We start from the raw sequence: 24824 nt of genomic DNA on the forward strand, positions 1-24824 counted from the left end.
TATGAGGGTGGGAGGCAGTTTACATCCAAACAGCAGCTCTGGGAGGCTATTCTACATCTTGCAAACAAATTCAAGCAGAAATTGTCCAAAAACTCATAAGTTCAATGGATGCAAGACTTGTGAAGCTGCGATCAAATAAGGGGTCCAATGTTAAAATGTAACGTGACCTGTAAAAATGTTTAAAAAGTTAAAATGCGGTTATAAGTTTGATTGAAATAGCTTTTGATTTCAGTAAATATGCTGCAAACACAACAAATGACAATGTTCAGTTCTTTACAACCTATAAAGTGTTTTGAAACTTACCATGCGTAATAATTTGGAACAGTGCATTGTCATTTTTTATGCTAAAAAAAAAATACTGTTATCATTAGGAGGTTTGTTCAATAAAATTTGAATTGTACTCTTAATAGTTGATAGCATGAGAATTATGCTGACTGTTATTTACATCAATTATTTAGGAAAATGAGAAAAATATAATTTGCATAATAATTTGGAACAGGGTGTGTGTGTGTATGTATGTATGTATGTATGTATGTGTGTGTGTGTGTGTATATATATATATATATATATATATATATATATATATATATATATATATATATATATATATATATATATATATATATATATATATATATATATATATAATACTGTATATGTGTGTGTGTGTGTGTGTGTATGTATATATATATATATATATATATATATATATATATACAGTGGGTACGGAAAGTATTCAGACCCCCTTAAATTTTTCACTCTTTGTTATATTGCAGTCATTTGCTAAAATCATTTAAGTTCATTCTTCTTCCTCATGAATGTACACATAGCACCCCATACTGACAGAAAAACACAGAATTGTTGACATTGTTGCAGATTTATTAAAAAAGAAAAACTGAAATATCACATGGTCCTAAGTATTCAGACCCTTTGCTCAGTATTTAGTAGAAGCCCCCTTTTGATCCAATACAGCCAGGAGTCTTTTTGGGAAAGATGCAACAAGTCTTTCACACCTGGATTTGGGGATCCTCTGCCATTCCTCCTTGCAGATCCTCTCCAGTTCTGTCAGGTTGGATGGTAAACGTTGGTGGACAGCCATTTTTAGGTCTCTCCAGAGATGCTCAATTGGGTTTAAGTCAGGGCTCTGGCTGGGCCATTCAAGAACAGTCACGGAGTTGTTGTGAAGCCACTCCTTCGTTATTTTAGCTGTGTGCTTAGGGTCATTGTCTTGTTGGAAGGTAAACCTTCAGCCCAGTCTGAGGTCCAGAGCACTCTGGAGAAGGTTTTTGTCCAGGATATCCCTGTACTTGGCCGCATTCATCTTTCCCTCGATTGCAACCAGTTGTCCTGTCCTTGCAGCTGAAAAACACCCCCACAGCATGATGCTGCCACCACCATGCTTCACTGCTGGGACTGTATTGGACAGGTGATGAGCAGTGCCTGGTTTTCTCCACACATACCGCTTAGAATTAAGGCCAAAAAGTTCCATTTTGGTCTCATCAGACCAGAGAATCTTATTTCTCACCATCTTGGAGTCCTTCAGGTGTTTTTTAGCAAACTCCATGCGGGCTTTCATGTGTCTTACACTGAGGAGAGGCTTCCGTCGGGCCACTCTGCCATAAAGCCCTGACTGGTGGAGGGCTGCAGTGATGGTTGACTTTCTACAACTTTCTCCCATCTCCTGACTGCATCTCTGGAGCTCAGCCACAGTGATCTTTGGGTTCTTCTTTACCTCTCTCACCAAGGCTCTTCTCCCCCGATAGCTCAGTTTGGCCGGACGGCCAGCTCTAGGAAGGGTTCTGGTCGTCCCAAGCGTCTTCCATTTGAGGATTATGGAGGCCACTGTGCTCTTAGGAACCTTAAGTGCAGCAGAAATCTTTTTGTAACCTTGGCCAGATCTGTGCCTTGCCACAATTCTGTCTCTGAGCTCTTCAGGCAGTTCATTTGACCTCATGATTCTCATTTGCTCTGACATGCATTGTGATCTGGAAGGTCTTATATAGACAGGTGTGTGGCTTTCCTAATCAAGTCCAATCAGTATAATCAAACACAGCTGGACTCAAATGAAGGTGTAGAACCATCTCAAGGATTATCAGAAGAAATGGAAAGCACCTGAGTTAAATATATGAGTGTCACAGCAAAGGGTCTGAATACTTAGGACCATGTGATATTTCAGTTTTTCTTTTTTAATAAATCTGCAACAATGTCAACAATTCTGTGTTTTTCTGTCAGTATGGGGTGCTATGTGTACATTCATGAGGAAGAAGAATGAACTTAAATGATTTTAGCAAATGGCTGCAATATAACAGAGTGAAAAATTTAAGGGCGTCTGAATACTTTCCGTACCCACTGTATATGTGTATATATATATATATATATATATATATATATATATATATACACATACACACACATACTCACAGTGACAGTATATGGTAATAGTAGTGGGTAGGTACTTGCAGAGATTTGCTTGCAGTAGGCACTGTCTGTCTGTGGCTGACCACGGGAGGAACCAGGCGGCTGCAGTATAGAGCAAATCCGCTGCTTCCTGTGTATGGCTCCTCCTGTCACAGGCAGAGTGCATCTGATATCACTCCGCCTGTGTGTCAGGCCTATACAGGAATTAGCGGCTCCGTTCAAGTAAAGGAAAGCTGAGCCGGGGGTCCGGACACCACGAGGGTAGCCCAGCAGACTTGGAGAGCAGAAAAATACGGTATTTTAAAAATGACCACAATAACAATACCGTGTGTATGCGATATCGCATTACCGAAAACCGGCATATCTCTAATAATCTGTTCTTGATAATCCTGCTGAACGTCAACTCTCTGCGCCAAACACTGAAGTTGATCCAGAAGAGGCTGCAGTGTCTGTGGTCTGAGCAAACTTTCAGGAGTCTGTGGTAGTGAGCCCTTGTAGATTGCCAGCTCAGGATTCCCCAGGGTGCGGAGTTTAAGCCCCAGCCTGCTTCTTCACCAGAGCCCCTGATGGTGGGGATGGACTTGTAGCAAGCTGGAACCAAATCGCGGCCCTCAGGTAGGCCCAGCTGAGGATGCCGAGACCACTGGTGTGTCCAGAGTACAAGCAGCAGACGAAAAACTTGACGCGTTTCATCATAGAAATGACGTCATCGGAAGTTGACGTCATCACAACTGAAACGCGTCGAGTTGCAACGCACGCTTCCTCGATCTGGGCCCTCACTTGAACCGCATGCCGTCTTTCCACTTTCGGGTATGGCGTGAGTTTACACAAGCAGACTTCGGGAACAGCCCTGAGGCACCCCAGTCTGCAAAGGGCACCAGTTTTTTTACTTACCCAGCAATTGTATTTTTGTGATTTTTGTTATTTGCGTGATATTTTTAATAAAAAAAGGATTCTTTTAACCGTCTGCACTATGAGGAGCCTTTCTTCTTCTATACCCTGAGCACATACAGACGCAAACTGTGGACCCCCACTCATCACCAGGGAACTGGAACCACTGTGACTAAGCCTGTATCGATTCTTGCTGGCGTATGCCAACTGGAATCCACTTAATCTGGTAAGTGGGAAATCTTACCATATAACACCAAAAGTGAAGCGGAGGGTCACACCACTATTGCATATGTGTATGCACCTGCACTGGCACTTACTATAGTCACACCAAAGGACTCTGTTTTTGCACTGTTTGCACTATTTTATACCAGCACTATTGCACTACGGACTTTATGGACTATATATGTGAATGTTCTGTGAAATATTATTGCTGGACTTTATTACACTTTATTTTTGCTGCATATTTTTCACTGCATATATTTTACTAGTTTATCTTGCACCTTCATAATTGATTTATTTATTCATTGAGTAACCAATATCAGCACCTTTGCACTATACACTTTATGAAGGAATTTTGCAATCATATGTGGCACTTTATTGCTGATTTTTACTGCACCTTAATATTTTCAGCATATGGATGGTAAACATTTTTTTTAAATACGATTTAATATATATTTTTTTCACACAGCACAAGGTAGTAACACCTTGATACGTTGTTATATACACTTAGCATGGTAAAATATATTTTTGCCACCAAATCGATATAAGTGGTAGGATCTCCTATCCTCCACTATAGGGGTAGCGCAGTTTACTATTCACCTACATTTCCAACAATTACCCATTGTTTTGAACTAGCAGCTTCCCTTTCTTTATATTTTACAATTTTATCCATATTGGATATTCTAGTGGCGCGAGTGATTTAACAAACTCATACTTATATAGACAAGCCAACTAGGAGGCGGGCCAGGAAGTGATGGAAGGGACAGGAAATAAAAGCCCACAGAGTAGCAGATGACACCCATAGGTTAGCACAGCCAAACCACACACGTGAAAGGAAGCAAGGTTGAAACACTGCAGCAAGGAGGTAAGAGTATACAAGCAAAAACTGCAGGCAAACTTGTGACAACTACCTTGGTGATATAACTAAGTGCTTTCACCAATAGGATTGTACCACATCAAGATGGTCTTTCAATAAACATTTTATACAGACCATGCGTCCCTCCGCCCCATCTGTTTATACACAAGTCAAGACAGCCAATACACAAATGGAGGATCCGATTCACAGCATGGGCTTATTGCCTACAGATTACATTTGACAGATTCCATCTGATGGTCTATGAGACTTAAACACGTGATTTGGTCAGTCATCTTGAAGCTCTATACACTGTCTGGGATCCCTTAGGACTCTAGTGGCCATCAGGTTACGGTTTTAACTGTGTGTTTTTAGTTTTTGTTTTTATTATCTATTAATCCCAGCCTCTTTGGACATTTTGGCGCTGATTTCCCCCATTTTGTTGTTTTGTGACCAGCACAGCCAAACCACCTGCGTCTCAAAAACATACATCCATCATAGCCACAACCCACACATCCACAAGAATTCACCCCCAAAACTCACATTCTCCCTTCACACAAACCCTCATACATTAATAACACCACATCCATTATTATCCAACTTACCAATACAAAAATTCACATTCCCTCTCCACATGAACCTCATACATAGTCAACACCAACAAACATAGCATCCCCCACCAACCCCAGGAGACATAAGAGTAATGCCAGACACTAGGATATTACACAACATACCAATATGTGTACAATCCAATGCCAATAAAACTATTAGGCAGGGCAGCGTGTGTATGCAGCCACCGCCTCCCCCCTATATATTCCCAGACCCCGCCATCTCACATCCGGTGCAGCGCCCAGTTATTGCGTATGCACCTGCATCTCCGGATCCCATTGCCAGAACTGCAACGGTGCCAGGGAAAGGAGTCAGGACATGCGCAACAGTAGACAGGCATAATACCGCCCCCATCTTGGGGAAACCTCCTTGGGGCTACCTCCCAGAAAACGCCCCCCTTCCCCCCCCCCCCAGAGGAAATCACAATGGCAATATCTAATATAATCATTTTTTCTAGAACCAAAAGTCTAAAACTGGGTTAATACCTGCAGTAAACATTCAAGGAAGGAAAAATAAAGTCCCTAACAAATATTTAGCAACAAGGGCATACACACTTTTCAACCCAGAGAGAGAGCATCCACAACAAGTTATTAATGAGTCCCATATAGCTAAGAACCCAGAGAGCTCAACCATTACAGATACGGTATAACCAAAATGACAAAAATCATAAAAAAAAGAAAGGATTAGCAGAAATGTCTTAAAGCTTTATACAGTATTTACACCAGGGGAAGCCATGGCTTCTAGTTTAAAGATCCAACAAGTCTCCTGTCTAAGGATTTTGTTATCAAATTCGCCCTCTCTAGGATCTTTAAAAATTCTATCGAGGGCAAAAAAGATATAGCTCCTGGGTCATAACTATGCATAAGGCTCACATGTCTGCCTATAGTTGTATAGAGTAGCCCTGCATCTATCTATCTAAGATCCTGTATGTGTCGGCAGAAAGATTTTTAAGTCTTGCCAACGTAACACACTTCAGACACACATCATGAGGTAAACAACTCCTTGTGTCTGGAAGTCAGCATGGTATTTCGATTTGAATGGGCCACCCCTGGGAAGGGCAAAAATTTCCTCTTCTTGTATCCATGGACATTGATCACATCCTCCACATCTGAAAGTGCCCACTCTTTTTACCCTATCTTCAATGTCTGTCAAGGGATCAAAATGACTGTGAACCAGCCTATCCCTCATGCATCTACTTTTGCAAAACACTATCTGGGGACAAGTATGAACATACAGTATATTAAGAAAAGGATTGGGACGCCTGCCTTTCCACGCACGTGAACTTTAATGGCATCCCAGTCTTAATCTTTGGGGTTCAATATTGAAATTTTCCCACTCTTTTGAGCTATAACAACTTCAACTCCTATGGGAAGGCTGTCCACAAGGTTTAGGAGTGTCTCTATGGGAATGTTTGACCATTCTTCCAGAAGCGCATGTGTGAGGTCCAGCAATGATGTTGGACGAGAAGGCCTGGCTCGCAGTCTCAGCTGTAATTTATCCTAAAGGTGTTCTTTCGGATTGAGGTCAGGACCTGTGCAGCCTAGTCAAGTTCTTCCACCCCAAACTCGCTCATCCATATCTTTATGGACCTTGCTTTGTGCACTGGCCCAAATTATTTGGTGGGGGGGTGGGGGTTATGGTGTGGGGTTGTTTTTCAAGGATTGGGCTTTGCCCCTCTTAAGGTGTTAGCGTACCAAGACATTTTGGACAATTTCATGCTCCCAACTTTGTGGTAACAGTTTGGGGATGGCCCCTTCCTGTTCTAACATGACTGCGCACCAGTGTACAAACAAGGACCTTAAAGACATGGATGAGCGAGTTTGGGGTGGAGTCTTGACTTCTTTACCTCAGCCGGGTAGAACATTTTTGGGATGAATTCGAGTGGAGACAGCAAGCCAGGTCTTCTCATCCACATCAGAGCCTGACCTCACAAATGCACTTCTGGAAGAATGGTCAAACATTCCCATAGACACACTCCTAAACCTTCTGGACAGCCTTCCCAGAAGAGTTGAAGCTGTTATAGCTGCAAAGGGTGGGCCAACTCAATATTAAACCTTACAGACTAGGAATGGGATGCCATTAAAGTTCATGTGCGTGCAAAGGCAGGCTTATGAATACTTTTGGTAATCTAGTGTATTTGGAAATTACCTCATCCTCAGTGAAGAAATGACACTTACAAGCCAATATTTGACGGAATAGGTCTCAATGAGCGCTAAAACAAGTAATAACACTCATGGTATTTTTACTTTTATAGGGTTTAGATGCAAAGAGAACTTCACCCCCTTTAATGTTTTTTAGCCCTTTGATAAGCTCTTTTTAGGAATTTTTTGCTTTAGCCACAGGTCAGAAATCTATATCTCAATCCTTTATCCTTTTTTCCGAAATCAAACTCATTAACACAGTTCCTACGTATCCTCAAGTACTGACCTAATGGAATACTCTTCACTAGGGGTGAACATCTTCACTGATCTCAGGATTTGACTTAATTATGATTATCCTATCAACGATTGGATTAAATTCTGCGATGCATAGATAATAATGCCCACGTTATCCAAAAATTCAAGCAGTTAGAAGAACTCTAATTTTTTATTGTCATTTCCTCTTACCGCAGTATCCTATTTGGGGAGGGTAATTCTCATAACCAACCCAAAAGAGGGCTACAAGTTATTTACTTTCAGTTCATTACAGAGAACAAAGGGGCATTCTTTCCTCCCAGAGAACAAAAACAGAAAGGCTTCTTTGCCATAAGAGCTGTGAAAATGTGGAATAGACTGACTCTATCATAAACTAGTTCTTGGTTGCTCAGCAGATTGTTTTAACAAAGACCTGAAATGTGTTTCTGTCCTAAATACACAAAATATAAGTGACAGTGACAGAGGGATGGTGGTGGGAAGGAATGGGATAGAGCAGAGGGATAGTGGTGGGGAGGAATGGGAGCAGGCAGAGGGATGGTGGTAGGGAGGAATGAGATCAGGCAGAGGGATGGTGGTAAAGGAGGAATAGGATCAGGCAGAGGGATTGTGGTGGGGAGGAATGGCATCAGCCAGAGGGATTTATTGCGAAGAAACTAAGGTTGTCCTAGATGGTGCCTATATCCTAGTGCTTACGTACGCACCTTCAAGTGCCTCAGCTATGGCCTAGTGCCTTTGACATTTGCACTGTATTTGCTGACATTTTCATGACGTTTTTCGATGTTGCAGTTTTTTGCTACACCTTCTGTATTAGCCTTCTTCCTACATAAGATTGTTGTTCACTCACTTGTTGATTGCCTTTGTGATCTGCACGTCTTGATTACACTGTACTGTACTTGCCTTTGGTTCAACTTTTACAATAAAATATATTTGAAAAAAAAAAAATGGAATTCTTATAACTGCTTGAGTTTTTGAATATCATGCTTATTAATTATGATACATTGCGGAATTAAATCAAATTGTGGATGGTGGTGGAGTGATATCATCAGGCAGAGGGATGGTGGGGAGGAATAGGATCAGGCAGTAGGATGGTGGTGGAGGGATGAGATCAGGCAGAGGGATGGTGGTAAAGGGATGGGATCAGGCAGAGGGATGGTGGTGGAGGGATGGGATTAGGCAAATGGTGGTGAAGGGATGAGATCAGGCAGAGGGATGGTGGTGGAGGGATGGGATCAGGCAGAGGAATGGTGGTGGCAGGATGACATCAGGCAGAGGGATGGTGGTAGGGAGGGATGAGATCAGGCAGAAGTATGGTGGTGGATGGATATGATCAGGCAGAGGGATGGTGCTAGGGGGATGAGATCAGGCAGAGTGATAGTGGTGGAGGGATGAGATCAGGTAGAGGGATGGTGGTAGTGGAATTGGATCAGGCACAGGGATGGTGGTGGAGAAATGGGGTTTAGGCAAAGGGATGGTGGTGTTGGGATGAGATCAGGCAGTGGGATAGTGGTGGAGGGATGAGATCAGGCAGATGGGTGGTGGTGGGTAAGATGAGATCAGGAAAAGTGATGGAAGGAATGGTGGTGGAGGCATGGGATCAGACAGAGGGATGGTGGTGGAGGGATATGATTAGGCAGAGGGATGGTGGGGGAGGAATGGGATCAGGCCGAGGGATGGTGGTGGAGGGATGAAATCAGGCAGAGGGATAGTGGTGGAGGAATGGGATCAGCAGAGGGATGGTGGTGGAGGGATATGATCAAGCAGAGGGATGGTGGGGAAGGAATGGGGTTCAGGCAGAGGGATGGCGGTGGAGGGATGATATCAGACAAAGGGAAGGGGGTGGAGTAATGGCATCAGGCAAAGGGATGCTGGTGGAGAGTTGAGAGCAGGCAGAGGGATGGTGGTGGAGGAATGAGATCATGCAGAGCAATAGTGGTAAAGGGATGAGATCAGGAAGAGGGATGGAGGTGGAGGGATGAGATCAGGCAGAGGGATGGTGGTGGGGAGGAATGGGATCAGGCAGAGGGATGGTGGTGGGGTTGAATGGGATCAGGCAGAGTGATGGAGGGGGAGAGATGAGATATAGGCAGATAGATGGTGGTTGAAGGATGAGATCAGGCAGAGGGATGGTGGTGGAGGAATGGGATAAGGCAGAGGGATGGGATCATGCAGAGGGTTGGTGGTGGAAGGATGAGATCAGGCAGAGAGATGGTGGTGGAGGGATATGATCAGGCAGATGGATGGTGGTGGGGAGGAATGGAATCAGGAAGAGGGATGGAGGTGGAGGGATGAGATCAGGCAGAGGGATGGTGGTGGGGGAGGTATGGGATCAGGCAGAGGGATGGTGGTGGAGGGATGAGATCAGGCAGAGGGATGGTGGTGGGAGGAATGGGTTCAGGCAAAGGGATAGTGGTGGCGGGATGAGATCAGGCAGAGGAATGGTGGTAGGGAGGGATGAGATCAGGCAGAAGGATGGTGGTGGAGGGATGAGATCAAGGGGGAGGCGGACCTCATTTTACAGATAGGATTGGCAGCAAGGATGGGAAATGTCATTATAATGTCATTATAATGGGGGACTTTAATTATCCTGATATAGACTGGGCAGAAGGAACCGCACACTCAGCCAAGGCTAGGCAGTTCCTAAATGTTTTGCAGGACAATTTCATGTGTCAGATGGTGAATGCACCGACAAGAAACAATGCGTTACTTGACCTACCAACAATACAGACCTGCTCACGGATATAGAAATACGGGGCAACTTAGGAAACAGTGACCATAGGTCAATAAGTTTCAGTATTAATTACAGTAATAGGAAGCAGAGGGGTAATATAAGGACACTGAATTTCAAAAGAGCCAATTTCCCAAAACTGCGCTCCCTGCTAGAAAATATCAATTGGGATAGAACCCTGGGAACAAAGAACACGGAGGAAAAATGGGAGTGCTTCAAGAGCATACTTAACAAGGGGATTGACCAGTGCATTCCAAAGGGAAATAAATTTAAAAGAGCAAAACTAAACCCTGGGTGGCTAAACTCCAACATAAAAATGCATATTAGAGCTAAAGAAAAGGCCTTCAAAAAATACAAGACTGAGGGGTCACTGGCAGCATTTAAGCATTACAAAGAGTGTAATAAGAAATGTAAAGACGAAATCAGGGCGGCTAAAATAGAACACGAGAGACATATAGCGGAGGAGAGTAAAAAGAACCCCAAGAAGTTCTTTAAGTATATAAACAGTAAGAAAGCGAGGCCAGAACACATTGGCCCCATAAAAGATGACAAAGGAAATATGGCCACTGAGGACAGAGAAAAGGCGTAAGTGTTAAATAATTTCTTCTCTTCAGTCTTCACAAAAGAATCGGGGGGCTACACGAACCTAGCTTGTAAGGCCGAACTAAACAACACACCACAGGAAATACCGCCATGGCTAACAGAAGATAGACTTAAAACTAAACTAGAGAAACTTAACATAAATAAATCACCGGGACCGGATGGCTTGCACCCGAGGGTTCTTAAAGAGCTCAGCCAGGTGATTGCCAGACCATTATTCTTGATCTTTAAGGATAGTTTACAGACCGGTATGGTGCCAGCTGATTGGAAAAAAGCCAACGTGGTACCAATATTTAAAAAGGGGCCGAGATATATCCCGGGTAACTATAGGCCGGTCAGCCTAACATCTGTAGTCTGCAAGATTTTGGAGGGGGTTTTAAGGGACCACATACAAGACTTTAGTAATGAAAACTGTATTATTAGTAGTAATCAGCATGGATTCATGAAAAATCGTTCTTGCCAAACCAATCTATTAACCTTCTATGATGAAGTGAGCTGCCACCTAGATAAAGGAAAGCCTGTGGATGTGGTGTATCTGGACTTTGCAAAGGCATTTGACACCGTTCCCCACAAACACTTACTGTACAAACTAAGGAAGGTAGGTATGGACCATAAGGTGAGTACCTGGATAGAGAACTGGCTCCAGGGGAGAGTCCAGAGGGTGATGATTAATGGGGATTACTCGGATTGGGCGGGTGTGGATAGTGGGGTCCCCCAGGGTTCTGTCCTGGGACCAATCCTGTTTAATTTATTCATAAATGATCTAGAGGAGGGGATATCTAGTACAATCTCAGTATTTGCGGATGATACTAAACTAAGCATGCCAATATCTTCTATGCAGGATGTGGAAACCTTACAAGCGGACCTGAACAAAACGGGGTGGGCAACTACATGGCAGATGTTTAATGTTGAAAAATGTAAAGTAATTCACTTGGGGGCCAGAAACCAGAAAGCAAGCTACTCACTAGGGGGGGAACCTCTGGGTGAGTCTAGGATGGAAAAAGACTTGGGGGTACTGGTAGACAACAGGCTTGGCAGTGGCATGCAATGCCAAGCCGCTGCAAGCAAAGCCAACAGAATACTGGGATGTATAAAAAAGGGGATTCACTCCAGAAATAAAGAGATTATTCTCCTACTCTACAGGACTCTGGTCCAGCCACATCTGGAGTATGCTGTCCAGTTCTGGGCACCGGTCCTCAAGAAGGATGTGCTGGAATTGGAAAGAGTCCAGAGAAGGGCAACAAAAATAATTAGGGGAATGGAGGACATCGGCTATGAGGAAAGACTACAAGCACTGAACCTATTCTCTCTAGAGAAAAGACGCTTGAGAGGGGATATGATATCAATGTACAAATTATGTACTGGCGACCCTAGCATAAGGAACAAACTATTCAGAGAAAGGAGATACAATAAGACACGTGGCCACTCACTAAAACTAGAGGAAAGGCGGTTTAACCTTAAAATGCATAAGGGGTTCTTCACTGTAAGAGCGGTAAGGATGTGGAATTCTCTTCCACAAGCAGTCGTATCAGCAGGGAGCATTGATAGTTTCAAAAAACTTTTAGATGGGCACCTTAGAGACCACAACATACAGGGGTATACAATGTACGGTTGAAGGCAAACACACACACACACACACACATATTAGGTTGAACTGGATGGACTGATGTCTTTTTTCAACCTCACTAACTATGTAACTATGTAAGCAAAGGGATAGTGGTTGGAGAGATGAGATCAGGCAGATGGATAGTGGTGGAGGGATGAGATCAGGCAGAGGGATGGTGGTAGGGAGGGATGAGATCAGGCAGAAGGATGGTGGTTGAGGGATAAGATCAGGCAGAGGGATAGTGGTGGAAGAGTGGCATCAGGCAGAGGGATGGTAGTGGAGTGGTGAGATCAGGTAGAGCAATAGTGGTGGGAGAGATGGGATCAGGCAGAGGGATGGTGGTGGGAGGAATGGGATCAGGAAGAAGGATGGTGGTGAAGGGATGGGATCAGGCAGAGGGATGGTGGTGGAGGAATGGGATCAGGCAGAGGGATGGTGGTGGAGGAATGGGATCAGGCAGAAGGATAGTGTGGAGTGATGAGATTAAGCAGAGGTATGGTGGTGGAGGGATAATATCAGGCAGGGGGATTGGTGGTGGAGGGATAAGATAAGGTAGAGGGTTGGTGGTGGAGGAATCAGACCAGGCAGAGGGATTGTGTTGAAGGGACTAGATCAGGCAGAGAGATAGTGGTGGAAGAATGAGATCAGGCAGAGGGATGGTGGTGGGAGAGATGAGATCAGGCAGAGGACTGGTGGTGTAGGGATGAGATCAGACAGAGGTATGGTGGTGAAGGGATGAGATAAGGCAGAGGAATATTGGTGTAGGGATGAGAGCAGGCAGAGGGATGGTGGTGGAGGAATGGAATCAGGTAGAAGGATGGTGGTGGAGGAATGGGATCAGGTAGAAGGATGGTGGTGGAGGAATGGGATCAGGTAGAAGGATGGTGGTGGAGGGATGCGATCATGCAGAGGAAAAGTGGTGGAGGAATGAGATCGGGCAGAGTGATGGTGGTGGGAGAGATGGGATCAGACAGTGGGATGGTGGTGGAGGGGTGAAATCAGGCAGAGCTATAGTGGTGGGAGAGATGAGATCAGGCAGAGGGATGTTCGTGGGAGGAATGGAATCAGGAAGAAGGATGGTGGTGAAGGAATGGAATCCGGAAGAAGGATGGTGGTGGAGGAATTGGATCAGGCAGAGGGATGGTGGTGGAGGGATGGGATCAAGAGGAAGGATAGTGTGGAGGGATGAGATCAGGCAGAGGTATGGTGGTGGAGGGATAATATCAGGCAGAGGTATTGTGGTGAAGGAATGGGATCAGGCAGAGGGATGGTGGTGGAGGAATCGGACCAGGCAGAGGGATTGTTGTGAAGGGACGAGATCAGGCAGAGAGATAGTGGTGGAAGAATGAGATCAGGCAGAGGGATGGTGGTGGGAGAGATGAGATCTGGCAGAGGGATGGTGGTGGAGGAATCGGACCAGGCAGAGGGATTGTTGTGAAGGGACAAGATCAGGCAGAGAGATAGTGGTGGAAGAATGAGATCAGACCAGAGGTATGGTGGTGAAGGGATGAGATCAGGCAGAGGGATATTGGTGGAGGGAAGAGAGCAGGCAGAGGGATGGTGGTGAAGGGATGAGATCAGGCAGAGAGATGGTGGTGGAGGAATGAGATCAGGCAGAGGGATAGTGGTGGAGGGATGAGATCAGGCAGAGGGATATTGGTGGAGGGATCAGATCAGGCAGAGGGATGGTGGTGGGAAAGATGGGATCAGGCAGTGGGATGGTGGTGGAAGGAATGGATCAGGAAGAAGGATGGTGGTGGAGAAATGGGATCAGGCAGAGGGATGGTGGTGGAGGAATGGGTTTGGGCAGAGGGATGGTGGTGGAGGGATGGGATCAGGCAGAGGGCTAGTGGTGAAGGGGTGAGATCAGGCAGAGGGATGGTGGTGTAGGGATGGGATCGGGCAGAGGGATGGTGGTGGAGGGATGAGATCAGGCAGAGGGATGGTGGTGAGGTAATAGGATCAGGCAGAGGGATGGCGGTGGAGGGGTGAGATCAGGCAGAGCCATAGTGGTGGGAGAGATGAGATCAGGCAGAGGGATGGTGGTGGGAGAGATGACATCAGGCGGAGGACTGGTGGTGTAGGGATGAGATCAGACCAGAGGTATGGTGGTGAAGGGATGAGATCCTGATCTTTGCTGACAGTATTAGGACAGGAAATGTACCAGGGGATTGGAGGAAAGCTAAAGTGATACCGATATTCAAAAAAGGGCAGAGGCATGTCCCGGGTAATTATAGGGCCTGTCAGTCTGACATCGATAGTATGTAAACTTCTGGAGGGAATGATAAGGGACTATATCGTAGAGTTTGCTAAAGACAACAACATCATCAGCAGTAATCAGCACGGGTTTACAAATGGGTGTTCTTGTCAAACCAATCTCTTAACATTCTACGAGGAGGTGAGCTGTGAGCTAGATAGGGGCAGACCAATGAATGTGGTATACCTGGATTTCGCCAAGGCGTTTGATACAGTTCCCCACAAGCGCCTAATTTATAAAATAAGGTCTGCAGGTATCGACCGCAGGGTTTGCTCTTGGATACGGAATTGGTTAAAAGGGCGTGTCCAAAGGGTGGTAATAAACAGCGCATACTCAGACTGGTCTGAGGTGGTAAGCGGGGTCCCCCAAGGCTCAGTTCTGGGACCAACCTTGTTCAATCTATTCATAAACAGCATTAAGGACGGGATCAGTAGTTCTATATCAGTTTTTGCAGATGACACAAAATTGGGCAGGGCAATAACTGCACAGTATGAAGCAGATATCCTATGACCTGGACAAAATAACGGAGTGGGCTACGACATGGCAAATGAAGTTTAATGTGGAGAAGTGTAAGGTTTTGCACTTGGGGACTAAAAACATAAAAGCACAATACACGTTAGGGGGGAACCCTTGGGGGAATCAAAAATGGAGAAAGATCTGGGAGTCTTGGTAGATGATAGACTAGGCAATAGCATGCAGTATCAAGCGGCAGCTGCCAAAGCCAGCAGAATATTAGCATGCATAAAGAAAGGGATGTATTCCAGAGATAAGACTATAATCCTTCCACTTTATAAAACTCTGGTCCGACCACATCTGGAGTATTCTGTCCAGTTCTGGTCGCCAGTCCTCAGGAGGGACGTGTTGGAGCTGGAGAGGATCCAGAGAAGGGCAACTAAGCTAATTAGGGGATTGGAGGACCTTAATTATGAAGAGAGTCTGCAATCGCTTGATTTATTCTCCCTGGAGAAGAGACGCCTGAGAGGGGACATGATAGCAATATATAAATAGCTCAATGGTGAAGAAGAAAAGATAGAAAAAATGCTATTCAGTCTTGGGGAGTGCATGAGGACTCAAGGGCATACATTGCGATTAGAGGAGAAGCGTTTTAACCTCAGGCAACGTGGGGGGCTCTTTACTGTTAGAGCTACAAGATTGTGGAATTCTTTACCACAAGAGGTGGTTTCTGCGGGAAGTATGGTGGCTTTCAAAAGACTCTTAGACGTACATCTCAAGGATCAGAACATTCAGGGGTATGAGAGATGATTACGGCCACACACACCTACACAGGTTGAACTGGATGGACTATTGTCTTTATTCAACCTCACCTACTATGTAACTATGTAAGATCAGGCAGAGGGATATTGGTGGAGGGATGAGATCAGGCAGAGAGATGGTGGTGGAGGGATGAGATCAGGCAGATGGATAGTGGTGGAGGGATGAGATCAGGCAGAGGGATATTGGTGGAGGGATGAGATCAGGCAGAGGGATATTGGTGGAGGGATCAGATCAGGCAGAGGGATGGTGGTGGGAAAGATGGGATCAGGCAGTGGGATGGTGGTGGAAGGAATGGGATCAGGCAGAGGGATGGTGGTGGCGGAATGGGTTTGGGCAGAGGGATGGTGGTGGAGTGATGAGATCAGGCAGAGGGATAGTGGTGGAGTGATGAGATCAGGTAGAGGGATGGTGGTGTAGGGATGGGTTCGGGCAGAGGGATGGTGTTAGAGAAATAGAATCAGACAGTGGGATGGTGGTGGAGGGTTGGGATCGGGCAGAGGGATGAGATCAGGCAGAGGGATGGTGGTGAGGTAATAGGATCAGGCAGAGGGATGGCGTTGGAGGGGTGAGATCAGGCAGAGCCATAGTGGTGGGAGAGATGAGATCAGGGAGGAATGGGATCTATATGACTATGGAGCCCCTATTGTGCTTTCTTTATGAGCTGCAGTGGATCATCTATTAATACTGGGGAAGTGATTGTATGGAGGCTATTATCCCTACCACAAGCATATTATCATCAATAAGGATTCCATCTGTGCTCCTGTGGATTGATTTTAAAGTGTTATCCATCCTCAGTGAGGTGAACGGCCATTGCACTCACAGGGGGTTGTTTTTTACTTGGTGATTTTCTGGGATCTACCTTGCACACAGAGGAATCACATTTATTTTGCACCTTTAAATTTGCACTTATTTCTTGGTTTCTCATTGGAATCTCTGGACTACTGTTTTTTACACTGAGTGCATTTATTTATTTGTTTATGAAAAGTGCACATTTGATGTTTTATATATTACACCTTCAATATTTTTGATTATTTATGCACTTTCACCTATCCACTTTTGGAGTGGGTATTTGCACATTTATTACACTACACTTGTAGGATGTATGTGATTTTTGTTTTTCATTATTTTGATTTTAGGGCCGATTTACATTATATTGATTACACCTTCATTATTCGTTTTAGCAAGGACAGTCTGAGCCTTGTCTACATCCACCTGTCCAGCGTTTTCCTCTACCATTCCCCAGTAGCAAAGTAGGCCCCACCGTGCACCCTGCGGAGGCTTCACGTGTGCACTTGGCATGACTCTTGAAGCTCTGTATCTCTGTACAAGATTGAAACCTCTGCGGTGAAAATCTGCTCCCTAAACTTAGGGAGATGCTGGCGGAAGGAGTGCCTTGCTGCTAGAAGCCATTCCACCTATAACAGGTACATGCTACCGTCGTGCTGCTGTTGAACTTCTGTTACCCCAGGAAACCGCCGGTGTCTCCACACTGGTGTCTCCACACTGGTGTCTCCACACCGCTGTCTGTATACCCAAATGTGTCAAAGACCCACCTTGTAGACTGTGCCTGTTACTTGCTGTGCACCCCTTTCAGTGACTTCAGACCTGGTGGAAACGTTTCAAGATTTTACTTGAGTAAAGTGCAAATGACATTTACATAGTCCAACATTCAACAACATAATTCTTCCCTAATCCTAACCACAGCCTTGTGCTTCCCCGGCATACTTGCAAAGTCCATGTAAATGTAAGTCTTTCAGAAGCATTCTCCATTGGCATCTTTGGGGTGAACCCGAGGTTCAGATTATTTTAGTGGGTGACATTCTTCTTGCGGGGGAATTCTTGGGACCCTCCAAGAAACCCTTGGGATCATTTCAGAGACAATAAGAAACCCGGGCCCTCTGTCTTTTAGGCCTGCTACGAGCCCTGGACTCCCTCCTGGGGGGGTCTCTGTTCCAGACCACTGTCTCTTTTATATCACACAGGAACCGGGAAAGGCATTACTCCCTCCCATCTGAGACAGCACCTAACTGGCTATTTCAACTGGCTTACATCCTAATGGGTACACTTTTGCTAGTGCTTATTAATACTCTTTTTGATATAATATTATATATTCAACTACCTCCTGCAAAAGTTCTAATTTGGAGCGATTTAGAAATACCCTCACATTTCTGCAAGAATCCGCTAAAAACTTACATCTAATGATGGATGGATGCTCATAGGAGTAGAAAAGTAGGTTCTAATGGTTTCAGGAAGATTTTGTAACTTTTGAATGATTAATTTGAATTTTTTTGGTGATTTCAGATTTTAAGGAATTGGATATTAAACTAGTCCATACATATGTTTGTATATCAAAAATATTTACTTATATGTACATATGTAAAATCTAGAATATAGCTAATATTTTAGTATCCTTAGGCGTATCCGGACGATTAGCATTGATAGCCAGACTGGCTTAAAAACAAAGTGTGAATTTATTCAATCACACAAATGGCATCAACAATTAAATGTAAAAGGTATAACAGTTCAGTTCAGTGAAGGTAAAAATATAAGGAATAAAAACAATAGTTCTGAAAAATGTGTCCAGCTTGAAATCATGGCTGTATAGACATGTGTGTTTCTCTATGTTCTTCAGTGTAATTTCTCAAGTACAGGAAGAAGCAGGAAATTACGTCTCTAGGTTTCAGAGAACAAGCACCTGCTTAAGGTTGTCAAAGTCTATGTATAGTCTTTGTGTAGAAGAATTGATGTGTATGTGATCTCTTCGAGTCTGTGTGTCTGTGTGACCTCCAGAATCTCGATTCCTTGGCAATTTATCTTACATGCAGAGGTCATATCCTCAACGCTCCAAACCTTGTATGGCATACATAATTTCTGCTAACTTCAGTTATTCTATACAAGAGGAGGTACTAAACTCATAAAGTCATATATGGACTTTGATTGACAAGCCCACATGTAACACTCTACTCTTGTAACATCTAATGTGGCTGATGTCATGTTACACCATATAACCAAAAATCTATACAAAAGTAACACATATTACCAACTTATACAACTTGTATAACATTAAGTAAATACATATAAATACTATTAATTATGACTGGGATCACAGTAATCCTAACTAACATTATTTAAACAAATATATGTATTATACCTCGTATTACATGGATCCTGTCTATTCTTGACTTCCCATGGCATTCTATACAAGATACCTTCTATGTCATCTTCCAACTAGCTACATACCCCAGAATTATCTGACATTTTACTGTCTCAGCTCAAATGAACTTCTTCATCACTTAATCAACTGATCAAGGTCATTCACACATATTATTATAATTAATCATAAAACCACATATATTTTGCAAGCTTGCTGTGAATATAATATAATTTCAATAAGTGCCGAATTATGAATTTGGAATAAATATCTAACAAAATACAGCATGGTTTTTGCAAATGTATATTGTATCTTAGGCTGAACCTTTGGTTGTTTAGGGAAGAAGTGTGTCTGGCAATGAACTGTGAAGTGGAAGAGCTGTCTAAACTATAGGGAAATGGTTGTTCTATGTTCTTCTTCAGATACAATGAAGTGGAAAGAACTGAAGGTAAAGGGAGATGTACCTCCTGCCTGTGCTGCCCACTCTGCACTATCCTGGGAAAAACATATTTATATTTTTGGTGGAATGACTGAAACTGGAGCTGTAAGTACAATGCATCGATATGACACAGGTATGTATTTTTCAGAAATTATTGTTTTTAATCTAATTCAATCAAGTATACCTATTGGTAAGATATTAGATAATGTTTAATTGTCAACAACTGTACTGTTTCTGGTTGCTTTATGGGTCTTTCTAGTGCACAAATCTAACTCTGAAGCAGTGCTATGAAAGCAGAAAAAAAGTAATCTGCAATATGTTTTCTTAATTTTTTGATGCGCATCCTAACAATACATAATAAAGTTGCTTGTTCTTTGATCTTGCTGGAAAAAGCAAGAACAAAATCTTGTGTATCAGTTGGTAAAATTGCATTGTAAGTGGATTGCTGGAGATTATGTTGATCTGTTGAATTATTTAAGCACTTGCTGACTGCCTAACTGGGAAAAGACGTCAATACTTTGATGTTAAATACCAGGGTTATGGCTGCACCTAGATGCCAGGTATTTTATTCTCCCTTAGGTGGCAGTCTTTCAGATAAAAGTGGTCCCTGCAGCGAATTTGCCGCGGGGTCACTTTTAGAAGCAGCGGGAGTGATGCCCCCCTCCCGGCGCTTCTTGGGCTTACGTTACCACCAGCTGAGCCTGGGATTCATCCGGCAGTGTCTTGCCATAGAGAATAAGTGATGGCAAAATGGCCGCTGCTCATCATCTCTATACCCTTGGAAAACCGGAGCAACACCATGACATCACTTCCAGTTCTCTGGCCATGTAAACATGTTTTTCTCTTACGTCCTCCGACAGTCGCCGCCCCTTCATAATCTTCACCAATGGGTAATTGACCTTTGCTCCGCAGGAGTAGCTAGGCAACAAGATTTGTTAATATCAAAGCTTTTAGCATATCACACCCCTAGGGGGCGGTCCCCTCAGTCAATACCTCCCTGCTTCCAGCATTCTCAACTCAGTTTAATTGCCTAGCTTAGGAGTAGCTGGCTGTTCCTGCGCTGGGGCTTTCAGTCTCAGCCTTCTATCCTCTTTTTGATTTTATTTCAAGTATTTTTCTCTTTCTTTTAATTAGCTGTTTTTTTCTCAGCATTAGTTTAGTTTTCTTCGGATGAAGATGATCATGCGGAGCTGGGTCTCGGACTGGCCACCCTGGATCCCAGGGCTGAGAGCCAGGGGTTTCACCAGCCTGCCATCGAGCGTTCAGCTCAGGTTTCCCTGGCATATTGAATGACCCATCCCTGTTCGCTGCAGGGATGCTGCCTGTGAGGTGGCTACCTCACCGGACGCCATTTGCGGTTTCGCACCGCAGTCCACTGCGTCCTGGCTGCGACACTCCCTGTCCTCAGTACAGCGGTTTGTTCGCTAGAGAAGGCTCCCCACGCCATCCGCAATGGTAAGTAAATTTCTATGTGGGGACCTGTCTGTTTGGGTGTCAGTCTGTGACTGTGTGACCCGCATGTCTGTGTAAGTGCTGAGCTCCCTGTCAGATTCCTGTGATAGCTGCCTTTCTGTGGGCTGCGGGGGGGGGGGGGGCTCTCCCGCTCTGCTGTGTGAGATGTAGTAGATGGGGCAGACTGGGCTCAGACATGCTGTGCGGCGACCGCTGATGCGGCCCGCCATTTTTTTTGGCAAACTGTGGTGACCGGCCCTGTGTGGTACAGCCCGGTGTTTTGGCGCTAAACGCCGCCATTTTGGCGGCGATCGCTCCTGCAAGCACATGTCGGCGCCATTTTCTTATTGCCTAGATTCCCTCAGCCGAGCGGCCATGTTTGTGAAGCCTTCATAGGCTATATAGGGCGGTCAGTCATTGCATCACTTCCTTTTTCACTGGAACAGCGATCGGTGGCAGCAGCTGTGTGCTCTCTCCAGGTTTTTTACCTTCCTTATCCTGTATTTCCTTGCTCAGTGCTCCTTATCCCTGCGGGGGTCGGTACATACAGTAGTGTGCGGTGGGCTGCGCTCGCTGCGGTCTTAAAGGGGCAGTCCTTTATTTCAGTTGATACTGGGGCATGGAATCTCAGGATTGCAAGTTTCCTCCCACCCTGGTGGGGGGCCAAGGGGCTGCTGCATCCCCCGAGGGGGCTGATCTGGCTGCTGTTGTAGCGAACTTGGCTTCTCAGGTGCAGATGCTAATGGCTGATCGATCCGCAAAACGGCCCAGGTTATCTATTTCCTCTGATTCAGAGGGCGATGGGGCTGCTATGGCTGGAGTGCCCTTCTCAGGGTCTCGTTCATCTCTGGACCTTGTGGGGTCTGAGGGGGAGGCTGAGGTAGAAGGGGTTGATACTTCTCCCCCTGGCTCGCCTGAAGAGCTTGCACTCATGGATGAGTTGATTACTTCTATCAAGGAAACACTGCATCTGCAGGATGAACCGTGTCCTCCTGCTTTGATGTCCTCTCATGGGACGAAAAGGAAACGCAAATCGGCGCAGGTTTTCCCCTGCCCTGCGGAATTTCAGCGCGCTGTTGATGAGCAATGGCGCAATTTAAAGAAGCCCTTTACTGTGCCAAGTAAGTTCAAGCTGCGTTATCCATTTACACCCACCACTGATGAGCGTTGGTGTGTGCCGCCTCAGGTGGATCACGCGGTGGCAGTTTTGAATAAATCTACTGCGATTCCTGCTGAGGATACCCCGGTGTTCCGGGACCCTACGGACAGGAGATTGGAGTCTCTGGCCCGTCATGCTTATACGGTTGCTGGTTCTATGCTGAAGCCTATTTTTGCTTCCATTATGGCAGCCCAAGCTATTGCGGATTGGACGCAGGTGCTCAGGCGCACCCTGGTGGCTGACTCTGCTCCGCCGACAACATTGGCTATGGTAGATCAAATTCATCAGGGTGTCATGTATTTTTGCGATGCGGACTTGGATTTAGTCCCTTTGGCTGCACGCCTCTCCAGTGTAGCGGTGTTGAACCGTCGCCTGATATGGCTGAAATGTTGGTCGGTTGACCAATCCTCTCGCAAGACTCTAGCTAATCTTCCCTACGCGGGATCTCGTCTTTTTGGCGAGTCTTTGGATACTCTGATAAAGGGAATTTCCGGGGGTAAGAGCACTCTCTTACCCCACTCTCACAAGAATAAGTTTGTTCGCGGTAAGAAGAATACCTCGTTTAGGCCCTCTCAGGGGTCCTTTCGTGCCTTTTGGTCGCAATACAAGGGCAAGCCCTTCAAGGGCCAAGGCTCCCAGAAGAAGCCGTGGGCAGGTAAGCAGAAGTCCGGCCAGTCCGGGTCCGCTGCCCATACCAATTCGGCCTGAAGGGGCGCCCTCACCCGGTTCTGGGGTGGGGGGACATTTGCTCGGTTTTCTTCAACCCTGGCTGGCCCGCATTCGGGACAGGTGGGTTCAGGAAATCGTTCGATCTGGATACAAGATCGAGTTTCTCTCTCGGCCGGCGAGCAGATTTTTTCCCTCAAATCTTCAGCTGTCTCCGGAGCATTTGCAGGATCTGCACCTGGCGGTGCGGGACCTGCGGGCCCAGGGAGTGGTGGTTCCGGTGCCTCATCGGGACAGATTTCGGGGGTTCTACTCCAATCTGTTCACTGTGCCCAGAAAGGAGGGCAAGGTACGTCCGATTCTGGACTTGAAAGCTCTGAACCGCTTTGTGCGGGTTCGCAAGTTCCGCATGGAATCCCTGCGCTCAGTGGTGGCTGCCTTGAGTCAGGGGGAATTCATGGCCTCCATCGATCTGAAGGATGCGTACCTTCACATCCCCATTTTCGAGGGTCACCAGAGGTACCTTTGATTCGCCATTGCGGAGGTTCATTACCAATTCGTGGCGTTACCCTTCGGTCTCGCTTCGGCTCCGCGGGTTTTCACCAAGGTGCTTGCGCCGGTCCTGGCTTTATTAAGAGCCCAGGGCGTCTCTGTCTTGGGATATCTGGACGATATCTTGCTTCGCTCTGCGACCAGTCAGGGCCTGGTGAACGACCTGTCCACCACGATGCAGACTCTGCAGGAGTTTGGTTGGACGATAAATTTTCCAAAATCAACGTTGTGTCCGTCGGTTTGTCTTCCCTACCTGGGGATGATCCTGGACTCTGCTCAAGCGAAGGTTTTCCTGCCGGAAGACAAGCTTCGGACACTTCAGAACGAGGTCAGGTCCCTCAGGGACACTCAGTGCTCGTCCCTCCGGACATGTATGAGATGTCTAGGTCTAATGGTCTCGGCTTTCGAGGCGATTCCCTTCGCCCAGTTTCACACGCGGGGTCTTCAGGCGGAGATCCTGGCCAAGTGGGACGGGCGTCCGCAATCTCTGGATCGGCAGCTTTCGTTGAGCCGCCACACCCGAAGGGGTCTTTTGTGGTGGCTCCAGTCCCCGGCGGTGTCGGGGGGCAAGTCCTTTCGTCCTTTGTCGTGGACGGTGATCACCACGGATGCCAGCCTGACGGGCTGGGGTGGTGTTCTGGGCGTTCTGTCCGCCCAGGGAACTTGGTCGGAGGAGGAATCCTCCCTTCCGATCAACATTCTGGAATTGCGAGCGATAAAACTTTGCCTTCTGCATTGGTCGGAACGGCTTCAGGGCCGTCCGGTTCGGGTTCAGACGGACAATGCCACAGCGGTGGCCTACATCAACCATCAAGGGGGCACCAGGAGTGCCCGTGCTGCTCGGGAAGTAAACGGTATTCTGTCGTGGGCCGAGACGCACGTCCCAGCGATAACGGCTGTGCACATTCCGGGGGTGGAGAACTGGCAGGCGGACTATCTAAGTCGCCAGGCCCTGGACCAGGGGGAGTGGTCCCTTCACCCGGATGTCTTCCAGAAGTTGTGCGCAAAGTGGGGTCTTCCGGATGTGGACCTGTTCGCGTCTCGTCTGAACAACAAGGTGGAAAGGTTCGTGGCAAGTACGCGCGATCCTCAGGCAGACGCCTCAGACGCGTTAGTGGCGCCCTGGCATCAGTATCGTCTGATGTATGCCTTTCCACCGATTCAGCTGCTGTCCAGGCTGCTTCACAGATTGGCCTCGGAACCGCACGCGGTGATTCTGGTGGCACCGGACTGGCCTCGCCGGTCTTGGTACGCAGACCTCGTAAATCTGGCAGTCGACGCTCCGTGGTGCCTGCCGCTTCGGGAAGACCTTCTGTCTCAAGGACCGATATTCCATCCTGCTTTACAGTCGCTGGCTTTAACGGCCTGGCTGTTGAAAGCCAGGTCCTGAAGGATAGGGGTCTCTCCCCTGAGGTCATTCCCACTTTGATCAAGGCTAGAAAAGCCTCTTCGGGAAAAATTTACTACCGGACTTGGAAAGCGTACTTTGCCTGGTGTGAGTCTAGGGGGTATTCCCCTCGCTCATACTCGGTGTCGAG

The 24824-nt window shown here is 46.1% G+C and overlaps 1 protein-coding gene across 2 annotated transcripts in view; it reads left to right on the plus strand.

The window, feature by feature from the left end:
• RABEPK (Rab9 effector protein with kelch motifs) overlaps positions 1–24824 on the plus strand; it is a 222849-nt gene that overhangs the window by 169853 nt on the left and 28172 nt on the right. For both annotated transcript variants that reach the window (XM_082264338.1, XM_082264339.1), the window contains one exon: positions 19441–19590. In XM_082264338.1, the coding sequence (XP_082120464.1) occupies positions 19441–19590 (150 nt within the window). The remainder of the gene's footprint in view (positions 1–19440; positions 19591–24824) is intronic.

The sequence above is a fragment of the Pelophylax lessonae genome, assembly GCF_965119305.1.
Source record: "Pelophylax lessonae genome assembly, chromosome: 7".
NCBI classification, from domain to species: domain Eukaryota; kingdom Metazoa; phylum Chordata; class Amphibia; order Anura; family Ranidae; genus Pelophylax; species Pelophylax lessonae.